Genomic DNA, 27,957 nt, shown 5'->3' with positions numbered 1-27,957 from the left:
GCAACAAATAGGAACTGCAAATTCCACGACCTTTATTTCCATTATTTTCCGCTGTATAAAAGTCGCAGATCAAGTAAAAGAAATTCATCAACAGCCTTTCACAATGTCAGTGAATATCTACATCAACTTTCTAAGGACTACAGAAACATTTCAGGCATCTCTCCCAGCAAAAGTTCCGCAACTGATGCAAAACAAGAGAGAAACAATGAAAGTCTCGACTTTGTAATGAGGATCCACCTGCTACTTCTGGTGGGAACGCTAGTCCACATCACAGTGTTGACAGAAACATGCACACAGATGTGTTGATGTAACATTTATCTTTGTAGCAATGGAACATGCTGGTTACTTTCTAGGTCAAAACACCATGAAGTATTTGTGGCATTGTCATTTTATAAAGTTTATAGCCCTGCACCAAAAGTCTCATTTTCTGAGACAAGTATAGTTCATTAAAAAGTTTCCTCAAATCCACTGTACCAACCTATAAGGCTTAATACCTTTCTCCAATGCTGACCAACCTAAACAATATTCATAAGGATTTTAAAAACAAATCAATTGGGTGCATTCATTACTTTTTGCACATTATTACGAACCTATTGATAAAATTCGATTTCAGGTTTTTCAATTCAAATGCCAACCATGCTGCTAAGTTAATAAAAATGCAGCATATTTAAAACTGTCACGTGTAAAGCTCTAAATACACTTTACAACCAGAACATTTAAAAATTTAGTTTTCAGATTGTTTCTTAAAAAAATATAACTTAGGACTTTATGCTTATTTTCCACATTTTATTTATGTATACCAAATTTTGTCCCTTGCCATTACTTGTTCTTGACTAACCCACTTGAATTAAGGCCCATAAACACTGTACTCTTTCCAAGATGTGTTTCAGTCGACTGGGTGGTGGTGGTGATTGGAGGTGGGGGGGAGGGAGATTTTCTTTTTCTGCAAAACTTCACTTAATATTCTAGTCACAATGCCCATCTACATTAATTTTACCACAATGCTTTGTAAAACAGATTCCCATTTTATTATCAAAAAAGGAAAAATATAAAAAGTCGGGTGGATGTTTACTTTTTGCAGCTTTTATCCTACACTGCCATATACTCTGTTACTCTGTTCATAAACCACACATCCCAGATGCAATGCTCCATTCATCCTTTCCATAAAAATAAAATGCTTCAGAGGATAAAAACATTAAAAAAGAAAAATTCTTGTATGACAAAACAGACATCATTCTTTTTTTGTTCTTTAACTGCAAGACAAGGAAAAGTATTCTTTGCAATCCAAGTTTCCTCTTAACTTGCAGGCAGCTCTTCTTAACATTCTACATAATATTTGCAGACTTGCATCTCACAATGGACTAGAACTGGTCATAACAACCCAAAAGATGCCTGTTTAAAATGTGCTTTTTTAGATTTTACTACTGGGTCAGGATTGCTTGTCTGAACAAGCAAACAACCATCCCAATAAATCCATGATGGTTCATATTTATAAAGACTAGACTCAGTAATTGTTAAATATCTGATCTTAATTATCATATAAAAATTTTTCTACAACTATAGACTGAAGTTAAATCTTCAATAATTCTAACCAGAATTCAGAAGACATCTTTTCATAGTTATTAAAAAATGTAATTTGAATTAACAGAATCGAAAGGTGTCTGTGCATTTCAAAAACATCCTCAGTCTGAAATGGTTTCCCAAACATCAAAACGGCTGGCATGCGTAGCTTCAACAACTGTATAGTGGTGCCACCATCAATCACAATTATACACACAGACATACACACTTTCCTTATCTTGCACAAAGCCCTTCCCCACTCATAAAAAAATCAGGGCTCACAACATATAACGTCTCACGCACAGACAGAAAGATGCCATTTTTTTTCCTTTTTTGTCAGCTCCACTTGCCATCAAATATCTGGAGCAAAGTCTGTAACAGCAAGCTATACACGATGAATGGACACAGGCATATCTCTTCCAGCTTGTAATCTTTAATTTTATTAGCAGTTAACTATTCAGCCTTTTATTTCCCTTGACATACTTTATTCTGTAGTAATCAACCACCTTCCTGCTTGGAGGTCAAAAGCACTATAAACACAAGTTGGCTAAAATAAAAGAAGAAAAAAATGTTTATCTTTCAAACCTCTTACAAAAGGTCATTCATCATGGAGTCCAATAAAAATAAAACAAGAATGCATGGACATAAAAATATTTTGGCAGACTTTTTCTTCCAATATAAACTCAGCAATGACAACATTTCAAAGGACAGTAACTAAGCACTGAACCTGGGGGCAAGGGAACCTTCTCTTTTCTACAATTTCATCAAGGCACGAACATCTGGGTCCTGAGAGCATATACAAATGCAAAACCATGTGTTTTTTTTCCATAAAATATGTCACACACAGTTCATAATATTCCTCACACCTCTTTTATCAAGAGATCCAGCAAAGCATTTGCAACACATTTATTGCAATTTCTTTTTCTCCCCTTCTGTTCCCCCCACACCACCCAAGTTTAACCCTGTGATCTTTCCTGTTCTAATCCTCTGCTCGAACTCTTTCCCATGTCCAAGCTCTCGTGCCTGTGACATCTGAGTAGAATGCAAAGATTTATCAATTGATCTGTAAAATTTGTTGCTAGTTTTCTGCTTCCAAAGATCATTAACAAGCACATCCCACCCAAACAGAACAGGTAAGCTCATTACTCTTCCTGCTACAGTACCTATCACGCAAGCTCAGGTAAAAGACTTAAAATGAATGAAGTGAGAATTACATGCATACAAGCACAAGACACCATACCTGATGTCTGTGGTGTCAATACCTTGTTTTATGTACATTAAAGAGGCACTTAAAAAGGTATACCAGCCCCTAGTTCCAAAAACAAAGTGAACAGTTTGACACAAATACTTTCTGACTTCAATACTTTTTGACTGCCCTATAAAAGGAGGCGTACACTGGACAACAAAAATGCCATAGGAGAAAGTGTGAAAAGTGGTTAAACATGAAATGCCATGAAGTGGAAAGGTGAAAAAACTAAGCAAGCAGTGCTGAAAAAGAATTAAGGAATCATTTTTGACAAATGTGTAAGTTAACTGGAAAACAAGCATATATATATATTCTGGCATAAAATCTAACATACATCCCTATTAACATACACACTATCCACATATTTGCCTTACCGTCATATTCACATTTCAAAAACCTTTTTCTTTTCCTGGCACATAAATTTTAAATTCTTTTCACAACATTCAAAGAAATGCCTTTTTATGATACAGAAAATCAATCAGAGTTATAATGTGTAATGTTTGCCTGTTTAAGTTTGCTATATGCAAGTTTCAAACAGAAGCATCTTAGATAGTTTATAGACATACTTAAACAGCACTTATCTTGTTCAAAACAGATACCTGACAACACATATGTCTGCATGAACACATGCATGCACACACACATACGCATTCATCAAAATATTTTGAAAAATAAAAGTATCAACACTTCAATCCAATACAGCAAGAACAATCTTTGTCACTGACTTCTTAACAATGAACAGTATGCAGATTCCCTAAAGATCTTTAAGCACATACTTTCTTACAACATACCATTACAAAATTTACAAACAGGATTCATACACAAGCTTTTCAAACATTTATGCACATTATCTGCATCATTCCTCATTAACCGCAAAACAAGAGATTGTATCACCAAACTCATCATGAACCTCACACGCGTATATGCACATATCATTAGCTGAACATGAATTGTTACTTTATTAAAGAGATTATTCCATCACATTTAGTGAATTTGGGGTGGCTTATATCCTCCCACATTTATTCATAATTGCAGGTGCACAAATGCAGGCACTCTCAATGTTTTGAACAGTGACTTAGACACAAGTCATTTTCAGTCTTATTAAATCTTATTCAAGTCTACATCCCAAATCAACCACCTTGACATTATTCAGTTTAAACAGTATTGCCAACTCTTTAACATGTAATGCACACGTCCAGATACATAAGGCTAGGTTTGTTTTTGCAATATTGTATAGCCAAGCTACACAACAATGATGGAGACAAATATATTACACCATAAGAAATAAAATGACAAGTTCATTTATGCCTTTACTTCACATGCTGAGAACAGGCTTTTTCAAGAAATCTAAGCAATGCCCACGACCTGCTTCCATGTTGCTATATCAAATTGTCTCCCTTGTTTCGCAGAATCTCCAAGCTAATGCACATTTCTTGCAACGTCACTCCGCCAGCGGGGCTATCTGTACTCTTAATAGGCATGGTCTAAAACTGCCCTTCCCAGGGCACACAGAGGGGTTAATTATCATTGTAGCTTCCAGTACTGGCCTGCTTTTTGGACTTCAGTTGTCAAGATCCACTTCCTCAATTTTTAGGGTCTCTCTGATGGCCATTTCCTCTGGATGTGTATGAGCAATCTTTCCTTTCTCTCTGTTCTTCAAGCAGCGCAGAGGTATACCAAGAAGACCCGAGAGCAGTAAGAGACCTCCAGCCAAATAAAAACAGCCATTGACAGATTGGGTTGTGTCCAGCAAACGACCTGTTTCAAACAAAGAACAGTTGCCATTAGCCATCAGTGTTTTGCCTCGTAGAAAAAAATCTGGCATCATAAAATTATTCAACAAATAAATGCAACACGTAACAAAAGTAAAAGGGAAGTGGGTGGGCAAAATATTTCAGTTCATAATATTGTAAGCAATATTTAAAACTGTCGCATTATCTTTCATTTTTCAACTGCTTAAATTTTCAAAAATTAAAACAATGTCTGCATGTGGCCTACACACAGTGTTGTGTTATGGACTTGGGGACGGTAGGGGAAGACTGGTGTTTTACACCAAGCCAGCAACTAAGGCTACATCATCACCAGCCCTGCAAACAGCATGCCCAGGACAAGAGCTGAACCCAGGACAGCCAACCCTCGCTGTACTGGTGACATGCTCTAACCGTTGTGCCACGGGACTGCCCTATGGACTTACGAAAACTGGCAAGCTAACTATGCCATCCATTAACAAGCTCACCTGCAACAGGTGCTCCCACCATTGTTGCAATACCTTGGAAAAGAATCAGAATTCCAAAAGATTTTGTCAGCATCTCGAGGCCCAGAAGTTCCACTAAGAGAATAGACCGCAGGGACACAAACACAGCTGCAAAAATTAAAAAAACAACTCTTTCCGTAAAATGAGGAAGCAAAATGGTTTTGGGAACAGATAATTTGACTAGTATTACATCAGTTATCACTGACAATCTCAGTAGGATACAATTACTATAATAAAGGAGCTGGAGAGAAAATTTATTGCAGCAATTTTGAAAAAAAAAAAGGGTCCATTTTACTTTCTTGCTGCATGAAAAGCAGTCATTATCATGCAAATAATTGCAACTATGATATTAATCATCAATATATACAAAACAGTTGCACAAAGTGCCTTCAACTTTTGCTTAGTACACAGAAAGGGAAACCAAAGACTCACCTACACATACGCCAAAGACAGCAGCATAGATACACAATAGGGTGTAGGACTCACAAAACCCCACAAGTAGTGTTCCTATGCCTGCCACAATTAGGGCTCCATTGTTAAGATGGAGTGGATTGGTCCAGGGCCTGTCAGCAATCCAGCCTGAGATGATGCGGCCAATAGTGTTGGTAATACCAATAAGAGACAAAAGGAAGATAGACTCCACATCATCAAACCCAAGCTCTGTTGCCTTGAAAGTTATGTAGAAGAAAGGGATGAAGAAAGCTGAAAAGAAATAATTAATTATTAGGAAGGTCCTGAGAAAGACAGCACAAAAGCTGTAAAATCCTACTTAAATTTTTTTAAGTATCTTTTTTTAAGCATTTACCTCTTAAATGTGCCAGGGTAAAAATACAGATCCAAAACAAAAAACAAAAAAAAAATCAGACTGTACTATTTACAACTCACCAAACAACGTTAAAATGCTGGCAATGACAAGCAAAGCAAAGAGAGGGCTGCGTAAGAGTTGAAACTCAAACATGTCTCGCATGGTGTACAGCAGTTTTTTGCAGGTGTGTTGACTCTCCCGGCGCAGCTGTGATGCCATGCTCTCAATGCTGCACTGGCTGACGTTCTGCGGAATGCTCAGTAATGAGCCACCAACAAAGGATGCAGACGAGGCAGCAGGATTGGTGTAGCATGCATCTTCCAGTGACCTGTGAGAGGTAGGGTGGTGCATGCTGGGGCAGCTCCCACTGATGGGTCCATTCAACACCTGTACACTGATGATGCTTGCATCTAGGCCAGGTATCCCAGAAGCTCCCGTGAAAATGATGGGATTGTTGACAGAGTGGAAGCTACTAATGTTTATTGCACGCTGGTCATTCTTCTCATTTTGTGCAATGCTCAGAAGCAAGTCAAGCGAAACAGAATTTTCTGATGACATTTTCTGAGCATCTGTGCACACACCACTGTCGTTTGAAGCACTGCTGTTTGGGGAATCAAGTTTGCCATCCATCCTGCATTCCTCTGTGGGCTCCATCTCGCTTGAGGCCTTGGAACTTGGCCTATAAATTGGAGACAGTCGGCTCCCGTTGCTTTCTTTCCGAGCCTCGTTGACTGCATCAATTACGATGCTGGGAATGCCACATGTTGCCAAGCTAGTCTTGCTTTTATTCAGACTCTGCGAGCTGAAACCCAGTGAACGCTTGAACCGAGCAATGAAGGAGTTGTTCCTCTTGCACTCAAACAGAACTGGATCAATCTTGATAAGGCGGTTGTCCTTCGTGATGATGCAGTTGTCAAGTGAGCCATTAGAGATAGTGCGCTGCCGCTTCTTTTCTTCAATCATGGCTTTCATAATGGCACCTCTCTGAATCTCTACTTGTGACTGATGACATGGTCTGTTGGAAAAAAATAAAATGCAACCAAATGATCAGTCTGTTAATATTCTTATTTTACCTTCTTCTATGTGCATCCTTGAGAAATAAAAGTCTGTAACAACAAATGTGACCACAGTCACAAACTAGCATTTTTCAAGGCAGTTAGTCATTTTCCAAGCTTTTAGCTGTTCTTTGGTCTATGAAAATATTTCTCTTTTTGTTTAAAACCCCCTCCCTCTTGGTACACGTACTTTCGTTTTAGCCTGGCTTTGTCCACTGGCTTGAATAAGGCGCCGCAGACAGCACAGTTCAATACGATTCCAGCCAAAATAAGGTGAGCACCTCTCCAGTCATATTCATCAATAAGCCTTTTAGCTAGAGGAGGAAATAGGAATGTTCCAATGCCTGTACCACAAACGGCTAGACCTGTTGCAAATGCCCTTTTCTTATCAAACCAGTGTCCAACAGTCACAATGGCAGGGAGGTAAATCATTCCAAAGCCAATACCTGTGTAAAGGACATAAAACAATGATAAGTACAAGAAGAAGAGAGTTTTCTTTAATGCCATGTTTCTGTAACCTAGCCTTTCTCTGAACTGTAAAATGTACAGCCTATGGCACCTGCTTGATTTTGCTAGTATTTAAGTTTATCACATCTTTCAAATAGAGCACCAAGATAGCCAAATATTCATCTTGCTGACACGGAAAACATGATAAATATGTAGATGACAGTGTATGCATGCACCCTTTTATCTGGCAGTGTTCAGTTTTCCTGTTTTCAAAAGGATGAATCTGTTACAGGATTAGTTTCAATGGTAAATGAGTTAAACATAAAAACATACATAAACTTGTGTTTTGTTCTTGAGAGACCCTATTCCTAAGAAGTCAATTTTGTTGTGAGTGTTTGTTCATAGCCAGAACTAAAATGGAATAAATAACTACTGTTAAACTCTGAAATGTACTCCTGAGATCTATTTTATCATTTTCTAGTTTCACAACACCACTGTCATTACAACACAAGCATAAACTATATTACAAGAAAGTAACTTGTTTTATTCACTAATGTAAAGACAATGCACTATGCACAGAGTCAGACTCACCTCCAATTACACCAAAGGTGGCAATGAGCATTTCATTGCTTCTAGCTTGCGTGCTGAGAATAAAGCCAACACTTGCAATCACAGCACCTACCATAGTTACTTTCCGGCTGCCATATCTCTCTGCCAGAGTGCTCACCAGTGGTCCTACAATAAAAAGTTAAAAATTGACAACCAATTCTCTCTTTTTTATTAAAAAAAGAAAACTCATCTATGGCAACCTTTGCTGCAGAATGGTTGGAGATAGTTGGAACCCCAGTTATCTGGCACAGCCATTAAATACTTTAACTTTGTCAACTATCCAAAGAATCCAATTTCAGATCATATACAGCTATACATTTATGGCTTACGAAAATTCAAACTGCTCACTTTCAGTTTCTTTATACTTTTGATACTTGCAGAGATACAGAGATATTAAAGTTTCTGACATCTGATCTGGTATTGTAAAAAATATGTAGTTTTTACAAAATGCATGTGATAACCTATAAAGGTACTATATGTTTTATTCTACCAGTCAATTATTCATATTATAAATTGTTTATAATAAAAGAAAAGTAAATTGCAAAATCCAACATCCCCTTTTGTCCTACTATGATGGTAAAATGTAAAATAATATGTTCTAGTCACTTGTGGTTAAGTCTATCTAATTACAAATGAATTTACTGACCAAAAAAACTAGTCACCTATAACTAAGGTATACAGACAATATCTACAAAACTCTAGAAACAAGCAAATTGTGATAGAATGCATGTGGTTTTCAGGCACCCAGTCCAATCTGTTAGGGTTTCAAGCTCTTAATGATTTAATCATTAAAGGTTTTACATTCCTCTAACCCCAGCCATTGGCGGTCATGTTGACCAGAGGTTTCTACTCTCACAAACACATCAATGAAGCAATGATTTCTCACAAAACTGTATCTCTCCAACATAAAGCATTAATCTTGTTGGTTATCATAAGAACATACTTATTTCAACAGTACTGATAAAAGCAGGGCAAGGAAACTTAAAAAGAGGATAAAGCGTAACAGAGGGTAGATACTGCTTCCTTGTTATGTCCAGCCAAAGGCAAGTTTGAAGAAGGAATACAATCTTTACTGACAAGCAGCAGATGTTATCTAGCACTTTCTGAACAATTCCAGGAAACAGAAATATATAAGATCAAACTTTAGAAACAGAATAGCAGAATTTTTTTTTTAACAAGTCCTTGGCACAAGTGACAGCTGTAATATCTAGTGCAGAATGTGTTTGCTTTTAACATGCATAGAATGCTTGACAACATTATGTGCAGCAACTGTGCATGTTTCCTGCTAAATTCTTTATGATTAAGTGCCTAACTAACGTTTGTATCTTGCTTTTTTCTTCAAGGTTTGGAATGCTGCAGTATTTTTCACTTTGCTGGTTTTAGACAAAGCCCCTGACATGCATATGAAGGCAAAAAATAAAAATACAGTAAAAGTGTACACAAACACATGCACGTTTGCTCATATGCATAACTTCGTAATTTTAGCCAACATTCCGGAAACCTTTCCTTTTTAATTTGCACTTTATAATCTGCATAATTAGCCATTCATATTTTAAAAATAAATATAATGGATTAAGCAGGGCTACTCACCAATGGTAAGGTAACATCCTGCTAGCAAAGATCCCACCCAGCCAACCTGTTCATTTGTGGTTTTAAATGCTTCCATGTACTCAGTCTTAAAAACACCAAATGAATAGCAAATGCCATCCACGATGATGTTGCAGATCAGGGAGGCAAGGACCACCATCCAACCCCAGCCACCATCAGGCAATGCCTCTGCATCTCTCTCAGCATCTCTCTCATCTGCCTCAGCCTTAGCTTGGGCAATCTTTTTCAGCTCCTCAGGACTCGCTTCTCGTCTTCTTTTATCACGACCCATTACTGTGGTGTGTAATTCACATGGTATTTTCTGAAATAAGTAAACATAAATGTGTTGCTTACTTCAATAAGCAATGTAACATACCTCACTTAGAATTTTTTTAAATCCAAGCCATGAATTAACATGAATTAACAGAATTGCCCTCTGGGACAAATAAAGTCTTATCTTATCTTATGGGACACTCACTTCCTGAGGGAAAACAGTCACATTTTGCCATTGTGAAAAATGTTTAATAATAAAGACTCAGAAAAAAGAAACAGAATGATCAGTAAAATATGGAGGCAGCACTTCTAAAATTTACTCTCTCTGTTCAGAAGATCTACAACTATCACAATGCCCTGCAAGTGACCAAAATAAATAAATGCAACATTCAAAGGGATGCAATATATTTTAACTTTAAAAGCTAGTGTACAATAAATCAATCCTGGCAGCACTAATAAAGCTTTGTTTGCTTTCCCAGTGGTAATTTAACAAACTAGTCCATAAAGATACTTTTCATGACTATAATAATAGTAACTTGTAGAGTTCACTTCCCCATGTGGAGGTGAACAATGCCCTGTACCCGAAAAACTACAGACCAACAGTCAAACATATGAGCAGCATAAACAGTCAGCATGCAGATGACACCTCTGGCAAAACAAGTGCATGATAAAAATGTATGGATGGATATTAGAAAATTCAATATGACTCGATGTATATCATCAATGCGATCAACAAATCAACAGGGTCATTGTAACCTATAGCCAAATGTGTGCATGTAAGACTCCACTCAGGGATACATGTACACAAGTAGTGTTAAAAATTTATAATTACTTAAAAGTATGGAATGTAACAAATAAGAAACCCATACTTCGTGAACCATTTATAAAATAAGATCTGCAGTGCATCACTTCTTTTAAGAGATACTTATTAAATGCCACCAAGGTGAAGTGTCCGAAAACTAGATTTTACAGCCCCTGCTGTCTGCTCATTGCAGAGCAACCTAAGTAGTTTCATCTTAATCCTGACAAGTTATGGAAAGAGGGGACACCCAACACCAGGGCAGCTCAAAGGGGAGAGCAGCACACAGAGCTACATAGGACATAGAGTCAGCTTTCAAGCAAGCAAGCCCCAGATATTACTGAATAGGACCTGGGGTGAACAACTGGGACTGTATTGTGCAGGAGTAATAGCCCTGCCAGCAACACAAAACCTCAAACCCTTCTAATAAAAATAACAAGACACTTCAGTGCGCCACTAGCACAGAAACAGAAAGCAAGAGGTTGATTTTTTTTTAGGCATTTGTTATCAATCCATGTGCATTAGCAGGGGCACTTTTTCTCCCTCCCGTCTCACATTCAATATTTCAAAAGACTGGCATCAAAACAGCAGTTTCCCAGGTGTTGCTTACACGGTCAAGTTTAGTTTGTTATACAAGTCATCTCACTCAATTGTTTTAATCAAAATCATCATTTACAAAAATGAGACTACAGACTGCAAACATTAAACATAAAAAAATGGATTCACCTGTCTTTATTTGATTAAAAAAAAAGACTTCCTTGACCTTTTTTGTGACATCCAATGACTACATAGTAATCCATGGCACAGTGCCAAAACGGCTGTATGTCATTAACTGTCTGGCAATTACAAATTACTTACTCGTCACTACAATCTCTAACCCAGAGAGGCAAATGCAAAGTTAATTAGTCTGAATCCACCTCATTTATGAAACAAATAAAAAGATTATATCAGCAATGATCCTAGTTTTAATGTTGTTAAACCAACACTGAAGAGATACAAGTGTTGTCCTATCCTCGATGAAGGTTAAAGGGTTTAAAACACGAGTGTCCAATAATAGTGACAAGGTTGGGGCAAAACTAAATAGGGGCTGATCATGTCGCTTCCAATCTAATGTTTCTAACATTATCATTGTATTGCTTTGATGCCTTCCTTTTGATACAAGCCTTTTTTGAAACATTACCAAAGACCCCACTCTACAACTGCCACCCAGTCAGAATAGTGACCCCACCGTAGTCTACCAACTGATGCACTTCGTGTAGCAACTGAATGCACCTTAGTGAGTGACATTTCACTGTAGCATAAATGCCACCCTCGCAACCTTTTTCTCAAAACGCCTATGTACACTGTCACTTGAAAGTGCCAGATGAAATAGCAAGATGATCCCAGGTGTTTTGATAAGCTATGACCTATGACCCTGTAAACTGACCCATGGACCACCAGTTGCACAAGGTGACCTAACTGACCCGTTGGAAGGTTATCAAATTTTATGCTATCTGACAAATCTAGATACTGCTCATCTTGACAGCCATGCCTGTTTTCAATCTATGCATATCTTGATTTTTTTTTTTTTTAATTAGCAAGTCATTAACATGCTGGTACACACTTATCTGAGCCAAAAAGAAAAAAAAAACAAATCTGATCAGAACATTAGGTAGGTGAAACCTGTCTGTTGTGCAACACTTGTACTCTGCTTTAATCAGTCATTCCCAGACCCATGCAACAGACCGACTTATAAGCAGCCCAGTGTTAACTGCTATTCTTCTCATCCAAAAACCCTACATGGGTACGGTGATTCCATTGTTTTGGCATGATGACTAGAAGAGTGTTAAGTACACACACATGTACAGGGGGAAAAAAACACCCAAAAGAACATAAGAAAATCATTCAGCATAATTAGTGCAGAAAGATAACTCTTCTGTGGTGCAGGTCAAATCTTCAGGTCAACAGTTCTGCTCGTGCTGCTGGGCAGCTGTGACTAGAAAAAGTGATGCAATTTCATTGCATCAGGAAGAAATGTGACACTGTTATCAGCATTCTTCTTTGGTTTCTTCATCTTGGGAAACTATTACTAATCTGAGAATATGGCAAAAAATAGCAGCAGGCCAATTAATCTAACAAAATCATGGCATGTGTCTCGCATCTCCTGGCTGGATCTGGTGTTTCATATTAACAGATTCTTCCTTCTCATTTTCTTCTCACTTTTTTCATATTGCTAATTCAAAATTTACAAGTATTATCAAACTAAAAGAATTCTTGGCAACTATGACTTTTTACATATGTGCGTGTGACAGAGAAAGCATTAGATGCTGAAAGATGTTTAGAGAGAACAGTACAATGATCGGCATAAAAAAAGACAAAATTCTACATTTCTATCATCAAACTATGCCCTTCTCCCAATCAATTGGTAGTACAAATATGCAGGATTGGTGTGCATGTCATTATATGAGCAAGGAAATAATCTATCTTAGCATCATAGAATTTAAACAACAGTTGTAGTCAATGTCCTTGGGCTCAAACTACAGGTGTAGTCTGTCTTTTTTTATTCGTTTAGTACTGGCCATGACTAGTAGTATATTTTGACTACATGCCCTATCATTATGTGATACGTGCTGAGGGTGCTTTGGATGGTGGGTGGGTGGGACCTTTCATAGGATTAATAGATTTCTTATTTCTTACTGTTCAGCACAGGTTCTTAAAACTAAACTGGTTTTATCACTTTGTAACACTAACAGCCACTTGTACATATCCTCTTTTTTTTTTAACCTTCTCTCTATTCTCCTTCACCCTGGCATAGTCCTTGACTCTTCACTAAAATGTAGTGCAAAGAAAAAAATAAAGGTCAGGGAAATAAAAGGACCACAGCTCCATGTACAAAACACCAGCCATGTTACTGCAATACAGTCCTTTTCTCCTTAGTCATTTTTTTCCCTTTCTACCAAGACATAAATAACTGTGCATGCTGTTGAACTGCTATTTGGAAGTTACACCAATTATCTACACTGCACTAGTTTCAGTTCTGCAAAGAAAATCTGAATCATGCAAAAAATATCTGCAAGAGACAGACAAAAATATAGAAAAAAAAACAGTAACATGATGAAACTCTTCGCAATGTGCATGGATCATGTTGCTGAAAACTAAGGTGAAGGGATAATTCTGCCCCACTGCTCTCCCTTGACCCATCAAATGGACCATCATGTTCAACCTACCAACTACTTTCCAATTTTCATCCAGACATCTGAAAATGCCCATTTCCTGCAGACAAATGGATATACCTACAGCCATTTAAAAAAAATTTCCTCAGGTATAATTACTGTAAAAAAACTTGTTTAAAATGACTGTAGGACTCTCCATTGTCGAAAGGGAGCTACTGCATTAAAAAACAAATTTTCTACAGAGCTATAACCTTGAAATCTATTCTTATTCGGAACTAAGTAAATACCTTAATTTTTCCCCACCTTATATTTTAAGAAGTTTCAATAGGATAAAATTTTAAAGATAATAATCTTCTGATAGACATAAATGTGAAATCTTAATTATTATAGGACAGCATAACATTACTTCCAAGATCTTTCTCAAGCTACACATGGAAGCCTCACATCAATCAAGTTATCACCATCAATTTTTTCATGGCAGCAAATGTATCTGGTGTAATTAATCTTGGCACCTACTCAACCATGATTATCTCTTTACACTTTGGAGTTCTGTGCTTATTCGTGCAGTAAATGTGGTTTTTCAGCTATACAATTTTCACAGAGCTGTAAAGACTTAACCGTACCATGCAATCATCATTCTAAGAGCTACATACAGAAACAACTTCAAAAGAGCACTTTTTGTCAACATATTACTTCCCACGTATCAATTCTTTTCAAAGTAATCATTTTAAAAAAAAAGAATTAATGTTATGACATGTTTCCATCCACTTTTGTAGATTTTTGCATCAGGCACAAGTACATAAATAACAATAATGATGTAAATAATAATAAAGATTATTTATGCAGTACTTTACCCCACCAAAAGCAGGCTGAATGCATTCTGAGAATTTTTTTTAAATACACACAGAGATATAATATTAACAGGATCTGGTCTCAAAAGCAAAAAGAGCTCATTGCATGCTCACCGTAGCCCCAAAAATTACATCACAACAATCACTGTATAAGAGGCCTACAAGTGCAGCTGCAAAACTTTTATCTTTCAATCTCTGGAAAGCCAATGTTAGCCCTCTTTACAAACACTCCCCAGGAGTTGTCTTATTTTTGCCTTTAAAAAAATAAATGCCTTGTAAAATACATGATGGGCTTTTTCCAGGACAGTTAACCTACATTTTATCTAGGCCACTAAGGCAGTTTTCACTGCAGGTAGTGTCAGCTTCAACCTCATCTGATTACTTTACCACCTTCAAGCTACAAAAACGCATTACACTCCTCTGAAGTAGGCTACTAGGATCTTCACATGCTATTTTTTTCCATTGCTAAGTGACAGATGTTGCAGACATTTGCATAAAAGATTACCTCCCCTGCCTTCACCTCCTCCCTACAACCAGCCTTTTGCAATATGATCTGCTTGTCAAGATAAGAAATGAGATGACATAACAAATTCTGCCCAAAATAATCCTGGTTATTTTTTTTTAACTCTAATGCAGAGATATGTAGACCGATGTCAATGAACTTTTAATATTAAAAATATATTGTTTAACTAAAATGGTGGACATAAGCTTTTGATGTTTATATATTTTCTAATCTGACACATGATGAAAACAGTGACACAAGTAGCAAAACTGTAAACCTTGGATTACACATGACATACTAGTGCTTCCAATTTATACAAATCAAGGGGTTTTAGACAAATGACTAACAAAGTGGGTCCTGCTTCCAACTACAAATGCCGTTTGTTCTTTTGACACTCTATAATAACTCAAAACAGCAGTCAGAAATACGAAATAAACTACCAATGTTGAATGAATTAAAATTAATTAGGTTTTTTGGACATTTCCCTCTCCACTATCCCCTACTCCCCAGGTAAACATATTGAGATTATTTTTTATATCAAAGTTACAGAAAAAAAGAACTCATCACGGTACACATATTATTATCTTTATGTTGACCCTGATCCATAGTCTCAAGAAAATGGTATAATCATCAGTGGCAGCAATCCTAGTAGGTCTGGAATTTTTATGAACATTACTAACATCTAAAACCAGTAATAAAAATATTTGCTTTCATATTTTGTCTTAAATGGTGAGACCTGAAATCTATGTGAAGAGTAATCAAAACAATCCAAATTTTTCAAGTTGCACCTATATTCTTATGTTAAAATGGCTGACAAATGCATAAACATTAACCATCCTGTTCTTAAATAAAAAATGTTGGAGATAATGCTCTTTTTCTGTCACAATAAAAAAATTTCCAAATTAATTTGGGTCATAAATTATGTTATATATAAACTACTCGCCCGGTGACCACGTACGCTGTGCTGTCTTAAGTCATCATTATGACTTATTAGGAAAACCTCTGAAATTCTTTTTAACAGTACGAATAACTTGTAGAGTATCCCTAGCAGCATCGGAAACCATAAGCTCAAGGGGTCCACCAAGTTTGTCTTGATCCGACTGTGATACAGGGGGTCAATCTATCGCAATGCTTGACTCGTCTTGCATGCCGCTGTCAGCGCATGCGCACATAAGCCAAGCTCCACGCTCGCCGAGGCGAAAACAGAGTGTGGGAGATCATGCCCACATATAGGGTCGTGACCCCTAACAATGGCAATGACTCTTCGCCATGGCATGCTACATACGACCACATGCGTGCAGGCAAAGCCGCCATTTTCAAATGTGTGAGTCTACACTTTTCCCAACAGAAAAGCTTCTCAAGCGGTCAATTTCTATACTGATACATGTGTTCGACGCTTCGATAACAGTACGTATAATTTTTATACTCTATATTAACATAGTTATTGAGATTTTAACTACAGAAATGTCCAAATTTAATGCAGAATATCATTCTAAGAGAAAAAAGATTAAGAGTACACATTAACGCAATAAATGCACAAGTTTTCCAGACAGAGGTAGAAATCGTGCTCAGCAGTTCTGAACGCTTGCATTTGATAATTCTTTAGCCGTTAGCAATGGAGAGAATTTGGAGCTGTCAGAATTTCCTCAAATTGCGATTACGAAAGTGGAACGTAACAGAGCTTCGACAGTTCCGTCTGTTTACTGGTACGATAGCGTTAAAATGCCAGGTTTCTTCGGGCAGTATAATATTTTTTTCTCTTATTTATTGTGGGTTTGTTTTTTTTTTTGTCTTGCAAGTCCTGGGCTGTGTGTGAACTATGCTGATTATTAGGCTCATAACCTTTCATGTTTATTTGTTCAAGAAGCAGTGTTTGTATGGTAAAGGATTTTTGGTGTAAAATGTACTTGCTTTGTCACATATTGCTGATAATGTTGACAGATTTGGTCCTTTGGACTCTTAACTCTGCCTCTCAATTTTATATTTTTTAGGCTAGCTTAAACGACTTTTTCAAACACCAAACTTTCCACTGCAGCAGCTAATTAAGAATATTTGTCAAAGAGCAGCATAAGGATTGTGTTCCCAGTGGTGAACCAAAAAAAAACTTATATAGATAGCCCATTGACAACTGATTGTGACTGGAAGTATCATTTCAGACAACTTTAATGGTCTTTTTCAACAACAAATCATAATAACTGCATAATGGTCAATAATTTATTTTACTGTTATTCTAGATAGCTGGCTGCTGGCATTTTAAGATGAAAGTGGTCACAGGGTGTGCAACTTCCCACTACAATCTATTGAACCAGATGCAAGCTTCATTAATTAGAGCTATAAAGCTGATTCCTCATGTCCTATGCTTCCAGTTCTCCTGCACAAGTCATTAAGTAAGTGCAATTTACTTTTTGATTCATAATATTCATAATCCTTGTGCAGAAAGAAAATTTATGAAGCATGTGACCATTAATGGTCAAAATGACTTCTATGTTATTGTGTGCTGCAGATTTAAGGAAGGAGAAAAAGATAATACCTGAACTGTTTGAACACAGTCATTACACCACAGATAGTGTAGCTTTTGTTGTGATGCTGCACTATAAGAGTGTGTTATTATTATACTTTTGATCTTGATTTGTGAAATCTTATTTGCCTTCTATATTTATTTCCATGCAGGTAACTACCAAGAATCTAGCTGAATCTGCAAGGGACAAAAATGTCGGAGGTGGAGAGTGATGACAAAAATGCTCCCACTCAACCAAAAAGGATACGGATAACTCCGATTAGATTTCGGTCTGTTTTCATTTCCTCTGCTTAATTTTAGGGAATTTTTTTTGGTGGACATCATGTAGGGACACAAGGCTGTGTCCTCTTTCTGGTAAAATAGCATACAGTGATAAACAAGTTTTGTACAATAACAATAAAATGTTCTTTAAAAAAATTTTAACAACCTATCAGCAGCTGACAGTTTTAAATGTACTAAGCTGAAAAAAGTTTATGCAAATGTATTCATTTGACACAGGGATGCACAGCTAACAGCGAAGGAGAGAAGGATGCCGAGGAATCACTATATGCTGACCATTCAGTTATGCAGCAATGTCCACCACCATTGCCATACTCTTTGCCACTAGTGGTTGGCACCATCTCAAGGGTGTCCCAAGTAGCAGCTTTCAAAAAAGGACTGTTTCACCTTTGCCTTCACACCCCCAGCGCCTTCCGATTCCATTGTCTGGTTTTCAGCCTGCCAGCATAAAGACCCATAACCCCTTGGAAGGTAATTTAAAGCCATTTTGTTTATAATCATTTTAGCTTTTTTTTCTTCTTACCCTTGGCCAAGAGTTATGAACAGTGCTTTTATGAGTTAAACTGGAAGCGGAAAATCCCAGCCTTTTGCCATAGTGAAAAAATTTGAAACAAATATGGATCACATATCAGATAGATATGACAAATGGTAAAGATTAACCAAAATTAATGGTATTTTCCAGGCATTGTGAACTATAGCAAAGCTAGAAAAGATCATTATTTTACATGTTTTCTGCTATTGTGTTCTTAGGTTAGAACTAAACTAGAGAAAGTTGGGATGCAACAACTGTCTCTTCTGGAAGAGATGAAGAATGATACAAACAACCTTAAAAGGATGTTTACATGGATGGAGGAACAAGAACAGGAAAGGCAAATGACACGGGAAATCTGCCAGAGGGGTTCCAGTCTCGCTTAACAATCAGCAGAAGATGTAGAGAGTCTTGAGGGAGATATGAAGACAGACCCATAAAAAAGGACATGCTTGGTATGTGCTTTATTCTGATTTGTTAGTAGGAGGAGTCAAATCTTTTTATCTGATTCCCTTTAAAGGTTTCCATACCATACCATTCATTGTATAAAACTAATGACATGTTTGCAGTACTAAAAAGTAATAAAGGCATTGTTATGGTGGCATTGATTAGAGCAGATAGTAAATTTTCTGTACCCACTTTTGCTTGGTTGTATGAAACTTCCTGAATTGTTGCTGTCTTTTTTTTTGGGGGGGGTGTCTTTAAATACTAGTTGTCATAACAGGTATTATAATGTTGCCCACTGCAATTTTTTTTTAAATGATGTGTATTTATTTTTGTCTGTTTTCAGGAATGCCATTCGGTGATGCGTCGGGCTTCACATTAAAGCATGTAGTGAGGGGCATTCTATCTGTGCTATTTTCAACTGAGTTGGCCTGATCTTACAACTTCAATGGGACTCAAGAACCACCCCTTCATTTTACAAACAGTTCAGGGTAAGGATTTAAATATTTGACTCTGTGTGTGTGTGTATACGGTACATTAATACATGCCTGTCATAAAATAGGACTGTTTGGATTGTTTCTTTATCTTTTAGTTATGAACCTTAACCTTTGACTCTGCTAGGTGCAGACAAGAATTTTCATGAGTCATAAAAAAAAAAACATGACAGGAAGATAAATCAGGCCTGGAGAACTGTCCCTACCTCATTTTATTGTGATTGAATTACATTGCCAAAATAAAATATGGACACATGTTTACGCAATTTCTAGTGACTGTAGTCCTTTAATCAGCTGGTTAACACTGTGTAGAAAGGAATTAAAATGACAGTTTATAGACATCTTTACAGTTCCCATGTATTGGGATTGTTTTTGAAATTAGAATTTCCAGAGTTTTTCTGCCTATAGAAATTCTAACTGAAATTCAAATGCAGTTCCACTTGTAGTTCCTTTCTGTTTATAACGCTTTAAATTTTTATGCCACTTTACATATCAGTATAATTTGCTTGTACCTCTTTTTGTTTCACATTATATTCTGGATTTTAGGGTCAGTAACCTACAATTAAGTGATTACTTTTTTATGCAGACCTCATATTCTTATATTTGTTCTATTTTTAGATGCTGCAAGAAAAAGTTATCCTGAAGCTACGGATGCTGACTTGCATGCATCAACTTGGTTAGCTGGTGCTAGGGATCAAGAGAATGGCAGAAGGGAAAGGGTTGAGCACAGCCTATACGTCAGTTAATTGTTCTGGGGTGGTGGACAAGTAAAGCTGTGCAACTTTCTACCTACAGTTGTAAAATTCTTGTACATAAACCTGCATATACTAAATCTGGATTTATATAATTATATAAAACTGTGCTGTGATTATTATTTACTCTAACCATTAATTTATCAATGAGGATATTTTCACCCGATCCAATAAGAGATGTGTTGTGGTAAATTCAGAATCATTTATATGTTTACAGTTCTTTTCTAATACCTTCTAAAATTCTTGAACATAATTGTGTTTCAAACATGTGTTTGATGGTTTCCTTTTCTTAGTGATAAAGGTGCAATTTAAAATTTTAATCTGTTTTAAAAGATTGTAGTTAATACCATAAGCTGCAATCCAACCTAGAACCTTTTATAGTTAATTTCATGACTTTGATTTATTTTTAGAAATGTCTATTAAAGCATCACTCTTTTTTGACAGCAATTCAGTTCATACTTATCATTTGATATATTGTCATAGATCTTTGAACCTTTTCTTTGGGAAAATGTAATTAGTGTTAAGGAAACTGCAATTTAATTTTAATTGTTTTGTCAATGGATACATGGTTTTGCATCGTTCTACAACTTATAATTAAATAACGAATGTTGCATTAATATATCAAGAGGAAACATCTTTTATGTATGCAAACAGACAATGCTTTAAAAAAATTTTATATATTTTTAAAATTATTTTTTTTTATCAGTTTGCTTTTTATCCTTATTTATGATAACATTTTTACCTTGATAAATGATAAATTGTTTATGTATACAAATGAGACAATGCTTTAAAAAAAATTGTATATTTTTAACATTATTTTTTTATTAGTTTGCTTTTTATCCTTATTTGTGATAATATTTTTACCTTGATAAATGATAAATTGTTTATGTATACAAATGAGACAATGCTTTAAAAAAAATTTTATATTAAAAAAAATTTTTTTAGTTTGCTTTTTGTCCTTATTTTACCTCAATAAACGCCAATAAATAACAAATCATGTTTGTTTGTTTTTTTTATAACATTTTGCACTTTTGTGCACTCTTTTGCTGCTTGTTATATATATATAATTATTGCAAAATACACAAATTATTAATCCATTTGATATTGGTATTTTTTTAGGAATTTTGGCATGTCTTGATTTAGAAATATGTAAATCAGGATATGCCGAAATCCCTAAAAATACCAATAATCTGAAGATATAAATAGTGGGATATATAAAAAAAAAAAAGATGGGACGTACCCATGAGCCATCAGGGTTGACTAGCGGTCACAAGGGGGAGAGAAGCGTCCCACGCTTGTTTCACAGGTAAAACCGACATGACCCCGTTGTTACGGCCCGGTTTCACTTTCGCTATGGGTCGGACGCCATTTTGCCACATGGCCCCCGGATACTCAAGACATGTGCCCCACCTGTAGCCAATATTCCTTTGCTGCTGGGGATGCTTATGATACTAACCGTATTTCGAAGAACTCATTCAGTGTTTTCATTCGACTGTTGGTCAGAATTTTATTTTCAGATGACGAGCCTATAAAAGGTTGTCACACACATCCTGCTCGACCCACCGTTCTGGTATGCTGCAGCTTGCGCACGTCTCGACAAAACCCTCGTAGTACTGCTTACATAACCTTGCTGTTACTCCAGTGTCGGACTACAGAACTTTGCAAACGGAGATAATATTTCCTCTGAAACGGAGACTCCTTCTAGACACCTTTTACGCTGTTTTATTTCCACCCTTAAAAAAAAACTTCTTCGCACAGTTGAAAATAATCCTGTCAATCAAATGTGCACTTTGCTGATATGATTTTTTTTTAACACGGTCTGGTCTGCAAAATCATTTCCGATTCGATTATTCCACCTACTGCCACAGCGCCTCCTGATTATCTTTCCAATGCACCGAAACACTTTTTTTAATTGACGTTTTTGTAATACACAGTATCATAAAAACGGGCAATTTTCCATCAACATTGCGAAACAGCAAATGGAAAAAAACAATTCAGAAATAGTCCGAAAGGTGCAATTTCAATGCAACTTTTGTTTTTAATTTTAAGCATTGCTCTGAAACTGGCAGGTTAGGCAATAGGCACCACCTGCCCAGCATCACGTAGTACCTGATCCTCAAAGGGCTCAAAATGCAATGGCTCTGTCACGTGGGACTGGGATCGCCAATTCTGCACCTGATGGGTCGCTGGTTCTCGAGAATTATTGAGTTATTACCATCCTTGAGGTAGGAGTAAGGGTTTTTTGTGGAGGTTATGCAGCTAGGTGGCTCCCCACCCCTCTTTTGCTACTACTATGCACAACGCAGCACTTACACTTTGCTGTTCCTCGCAAAGGTAAGTCAAACGGTCGTCTGCTGCAGGGAGAAGACGCCGCGCGCTTAGCAACTGCGTAGAAAATCCTACGTGGTTATCGGGCTCGAGATCTCAGAATCCATCCGTCCGTCCAGCGAGCGACCGCATTTCGCAGCCACGCGCGCGCGCGAGCTCGTGGTTAGTGTCAAGCGAGGGCGCGACGATACTATCATGCTGTCAGACTGCTGCCTTCAAACTTTTTCACCCTCTCACCAAACTCTTAGTCACTTCACTAAAGTAAACCTAAAAAAAAAAAGCTTTTAAAGTTATCTCACATCTGAGCGATCGTGGCCTGGTTCGCTCGCCAAAGTCTTCTCGAATGTGTCTACAAAGACCACGCCAGCCATGAAGTTGGTCAAAGGATGATAACTCTCGCGAAACACCAGCCAGCGACAACTCGTACTGACGTCATGTTATCATGCTGTGGTGGTGCGATGAATGCACCTGACATTACTTTTAAGGTCGTTTAAATTGTAAAATCGTTTAACAGCCAACAAAGTGCATATTTTTTTATCTTCAAGAATTTTTTTGAGAACGTCTAATGGTGGGGTAAAGGCTGGGAGGTCTGGAACCCAAAAAGTGCAACAACTTGTATGTCTTTGTTAAAAAGTCAACCAAAAAAGTGAACACAATAGAAGCCTGAAAGTAAGATATAAACATTACTGATGATTTCAACAAATGTCTAAATATGTGCATGCACACACTGAAGTGACCCAAGCAGTTTCTTGACATTTCACAAAAATTAAACATTGAATCAACCTAGCACTCACAGGTGCATATCTGAAGTGTTTTTTCTTTGTTTAACACAGTGGTTCTTAACCTTGTTTGAGGTACCGAACCCACAAGTTTCATATGCACATTCACCGAACCCTTCTTTAGTGTCATCACGAATTGCGGGTGTGTCTTGACCTCAGTGGCGGAGGCTCCACCGAACCCCTGAGACCGACTCACCGAACCCCTAGGGTTCGATCGAACCCCGGTTAAGAACCACTGGTTTAACATTATGCCAGATGAAATATGGTCAGTATCTGCAACTACAATTAAAGCCAATGAAGAAAAATTTAAATTCTCTTCTTTTTTCCTGATTTGAAACCTTTCTATATATAGACTATATATTTTGCTTCTTTCATCTGAAAATAATGATAATACACTAAAATTTTGGTTTCTTCAGCTTGGCATTTCAGTTTATCATAATTCCACACTTATCAAAAGACATTTAAAAAAACAAAAAAACAAAGACTTTTATGAAGTGTATTTAACCCCTAGCAGTTTAATGGCTGGTATTCCACAGCCTTGGGTGGGGTAGATGGAAAGAGAACGTTGAATACTGAGAACACAAATCTGACCCATGATAATGTGCGATACTAAGACTGATGTACTTTTATTTATCAATAAGTCCAGTCATGTTCTTACACACACCTGAGAAACAATTATGCATGCATGTGTTTTATGTGTTTGTGTGACTGTATGAAGTCTTGACTTGTTTTTATATGATGACTCAAATGTCACATATTTTATTAGTACCACAGAGCCAACAACCTACCATACGAAATGATAGTAAGTCAGTATAAGTAAGCTTTTCATATGAGATCCAATAAATATCAAATAATAATGGCTTAGTCACAATATCATTCACCTTTCAGAAGATGCAGATAGGTTGAGAACTTAAGACATGTAATAGCAGCAGTAACAGTGTTATGATATCACAGAAACAGTTGTAATTCAATATCACAAACCAGAATGTGTGAACTGATCAATAATTTTGCAGTTTAAACAGATTATAGCAAACTATTAAAAGAACCTGTCTACTCCGGTCAACAAGCTAAATTCATGCCTGGAAAACTAAACGAAGAAGAGATACTAAAAAGCAAAGCTAAACAAGTCAGCAGAACGTTTGCGATCATCTCAAATCATGAAATTCTAGGGAAATTCAGAGCACGCAACTAAATGTTTATCATGGTTACAATGCAGAGCTACATTTCAACGAACTGTTTTCACAAGATTTTGTGTTTGTTACAAATTTTTACTTTCTTTGCCTACCATGGTGTATTTTGGCTGTACATATTAGCATTTTATTATTTTTGTAACTGAATGGTACACTGCAAAAATCTATCAAGCTAATCAACCAGTAATTTATCCTTTACCTTTTACATAGTTTAGCCCACAAGTTTACAGGTTAGTGTTTCAACATACAGCCGAAAAATCTGAAAATGGGATATCAGCTGGCAAGTATGGGTTAAGTGCACTCCTCTTAGCATATGTTGTGGTATCCACAGACAGATATGGTGTCTACGTGCTGCACAAGGGGTAGACCCTTGCACTCTGTGTCCATGACATCAACTCCATATCTAACATTTCATGGGGTCATTTCATCTGCCATTTTCAGGGTAGGTTTTTTCCACTTGTTTGTCCCATCATTCAATATAAAGACTCCTTTAACTATTTCTTTTCTTTCTTTGCAAAATTAGACTAATTGAAGCTCTGCTTGAAAATGACTTTATATTTGTCTGAAAACTACTTCACTAAAGAGGGTTAATTTTCTTTTGGAATATTTGACTGTTAACATACAACATAGAAATAAAGTCAAGACATTTGCAAAGTTCACTTCTATCTAGAGGCACTTGTGCTGAAAGAAAATAACCTTTTGTTCACAATATGAAGGATGGACGTACACTTGTCATAACCTAGAAACCTGCTGTTCGTATTTTTATGCATATCTAAATATCATATCTAAGTGGTTCAGAGAACTAACCCTAGTTATCCCAACAACTGAATAGGTAATTGAATAAGACAGCAATGGGGAGTTGGGTGCTACCATTACATAGAGATGACCCTGACACAGTTACAGTCTCAACACCTGGCACACCAAAAACTAAAATATTAGGGAACAGCCTTTATCTTTCATTAATTTTTTAGTTATTACCGAAAATAAAGCACAAGACCCTACAAAGCCAACCAAACCAAAATTACCAACTCCCTAGCCCCACCCCCATGGCCCCAAAAGTGGGTCTAGACCACTCTTTTCAATACTCCTTACTATTGTTTCTCATTTATATCCCTTTGTGAACTGCAAAACTTGTACACAAACACCAGAAATAACCGTATACTTGACCCTTTGCAGCAATTGTCTCTGGGATATTCAAGTTTATCTAAGGATTTGCAGCTGTTGTCTCCCTTATCCTAGACCTTGCATCTTTGTCCAGTATAGATGTACCTTCTCTGTCCGCTTCCCTTCTTGTAAAACACAATGGGTTCTAGACCCCCTGTTAAAACTGATGCTTAAATTCAGACCTCAGGTTAAAAATCTGGGCTTTTTCTGATGACCTCAGATTATTGGGATTTTTAAGATATCATTTGCAGAAAAAAGGGCAGCCATCAATGTTCCACATTAATGATTGCACATACCATAAACCTACTTTAATTAAACAGCTTTTACATATTTGGTTTATATACAAAATTTAATGAGATTTCTGACCTTTTACCATTTTTTACTTGCAATGCCAAATATTTTCGAAATCTACTTATCAAATCTCCTATATGATCTGAGGCTCTTTTGTGCAGCTTGTGCGCAAACAATGGCTCTATCACTCATAGTATCAGAAAGTTTATTTTGTTACGCAGGCAGTTTTCTCCAGCATGTCAAGAAATACGAAAATATTTTTGTCTACGCTCTTTAAGGTAATAAGAATAAACCTTACACTGTTTAGATTTGTTTCAATTTCCAGCAAAATGGTAGAAAAACAGAATCTGACAATGCTATTACTGTTCCTTTAATAATTAAGAATGAACTGCTGCAATTAAATTTTGTTAATTACTGATTACCACAGTATAATTCCATTATTTCCTACCCACCCCCCAAAAGAGTTGAATTTGCATAAATCCTCTAAAAATGTAAAATGCTCATAAAATGGTCTAAAGATGCAAGCACTTTTAAAATAAAAAGTTAAAACAGTTACAACACCTGAAAATACCTGTTAAAGCAAATCTTTTAAACATTTGATTACCCAATGAAAGAATGGCACATTCTGATATTCAAAGTTTTTTATTATAAACATCAAAGTGTATATATATATATAAAAATAAGAAAAACAACTGATTTTTCGCTTTAAAAAAAAAGCTAACCTTTCTTCTCAATTACTGACTTGACTAAATAAAAATACTTTCTTCTCGTATAAATTAAAAAAAATCAAAATTTAGATAAAATATAATTTGGTCCCATTTTTACTCCTTTTCAACAAAATTATTAAAAATAACAGTGCTAAATAGTTTCCAGAAACCAATTATTTTTCTCCCCATAATAAAACAAGTACTCCAATAGTTTTACAGCATGATTATTGCACATAAAGAATGCAAGCGGAACAAATGGTGGTACAGACCGTAAAAAAAAATTCGATGACGCATCATGCTTGGACTCTATTCCCACTACCAAATCTCTTTGTTCAGCGGATCACATCCAAACCCGTTCAATGGTTTCCCAGGCAACCGGATATTGTCGTTGTTTCACCTTCTTGCATCAGCAGAACTTGATGGCATCGAATTTTTATAATTTTTTTAATCTTCCACTCGAATGAAAGTAATAAAAATCAAATGCGACAATATGAATGAGAATTTTATAGCGCGATCTTTTTTAAAGCTGTAATTTGTAGCTATAATTTGGAATGTCAGCTGTAAGGTCCGCATAACCACAAAGTAAAAAAAAAGACCCTAAATATAAAGAAATAACGTGTTAATTAACGTTGTATGTGCACTATGTGTGAACAACAAAATGCTTGAATGCAGTGAGAGCTGAATACACATACACTTCGTGCTGTTGAAGCAGAAATCAGATACAGTTCTTAGAGAATGACACTATTTGGACAAATATTTAATGATTTTCGATTCTTTATTAATCTACACCCAGTGCTGTCCCCAATCATTGCATTAATGATCGTCAAGAAGCCTCATGAATAATTCATCGCCTTATATAGGCCAAGTATATTTTAAGCGTTCCTTTGTCGTCAGCAACTGCGACGGTTCGGAACCTTCGATTTACCGGTCAAATCAGACAAAACGTTGCACAACACCACGAAAAGATCCGCCATCATCACACTCACCAATATTACTTAAAGTCTTTGAACCGGCTAATCCGAAATCAAACCTATCAAAGTCATCCCGACCTGGTCTCTCTCTCTCCCCCCACACCCCAACAGCGACCTTGAAAACCAAGTGTGGCGTCGAAAGGGTTTTTAGAAAGCGGCAAGAACAATGTAAAAGTCCCGAAAATCGCGATGATCTGGTTGAAAAATACTCACCACAGTAGTGATTAAAAATGTCTGATTATCTTCTTCCTTGAAATGCCCACTTTACGGTTATTTCAGAGTCCTTTTCTCTCCTGTTCGTAAGTTATCCCGTTCACACCACCTCCTCTCCTAAACGCGTTCGCCCAGGAACAGCTGATTTCGGAAAAGGC

At 36.7% G+C, this 27,957-nt stretch overlaps 1 protein-coding gene across 2 annotated transcripts; it reads right to left on the bottom strand.

The window, feature by feature from the left end:
- Window positions 1-15: 15 nt before the first annotated feature.
- LOC112568130 (monocarboxylate transporter 5-like) lies at window positions 16-27,957 on the bottom strand. 2 transcript variants are annotated; one of them, XM_025245246.1, is made up of 8 exons: window positions 27,800-27,957; window positions 9,567-9,885; window positions 7,959-8,102; window positions 7,111-7,366; window positions 5,946-6,880; window positions 5,493-5,762; window positions 5,043-5,168; window positions 16-4,564 (listed from the first exon to the last, which is right to left on the bottom strand). In XM_025245246.1, the coding sequence occupies exons 2-8, from the start codon at window positions 9,853-9,855 to the stop codon at window positions 4,368-4,370; spliced, it is 2,217 nt and encodes a 738-aa protein (XP_025101031.1). In that variant the 5' UTR covers window positions 9,856-9,885; window positions 27,800-27,957; the 3' UTR covers window positions 16-4,367. The 2 variants fall into 2 exon arrangements, with proteins under 2 accessions (XP_025101031.1, XP_025101032.1); XM_025245247.1 differs by lacking the exon at window positions 27,800-27,957 and adding an exon at window positions 21,613-22,701.

The sequence above is a fragment of the Pomacea canaliculata genome, linkage group LG7 (assembly GCF_003073045.1).
Source record: "Pomacea canaliculata isolate SZHN2017 linkage group LG7, ASM307304v1, whole genome shotgun sequence".
NCBI classification, from domain to species: domain Eukaryota; kingdom Metazoa; phylum Mollusca; class Gastropoda; order Architaenioglossa; family Ampullariidae; genus Pomacea; species Pomacea canaliculata.
Note: the sequence above shows the minus strand (reverse complement) of the source record. Positions and strands in the feature narration are given on the sequence as shown.

Coding starts and splice junctions, on each gene's coding strand:
- LOC112568130 (XM_025245246.1), bottom strand. CDS start 9,855: ATGGGTCGTGATAAAAGAAGACGAGAAGCGAGTCCTGAGGAGCTGAAA. Junction 7,367..7,958: donor CACCTTTGGTGTAATTGGAG/GTGAGTCTGACT, acceptor TCCTTTACACAG/GTATTGGCTTTGGAATGATT. Junction 4,565..5,042: donor GGTGGGAGCACCTGTTGCAG/GTGAGCTTGTTA, acceptor TGTTTGAAACAG/GTCGTTTGCTGGACACAACC.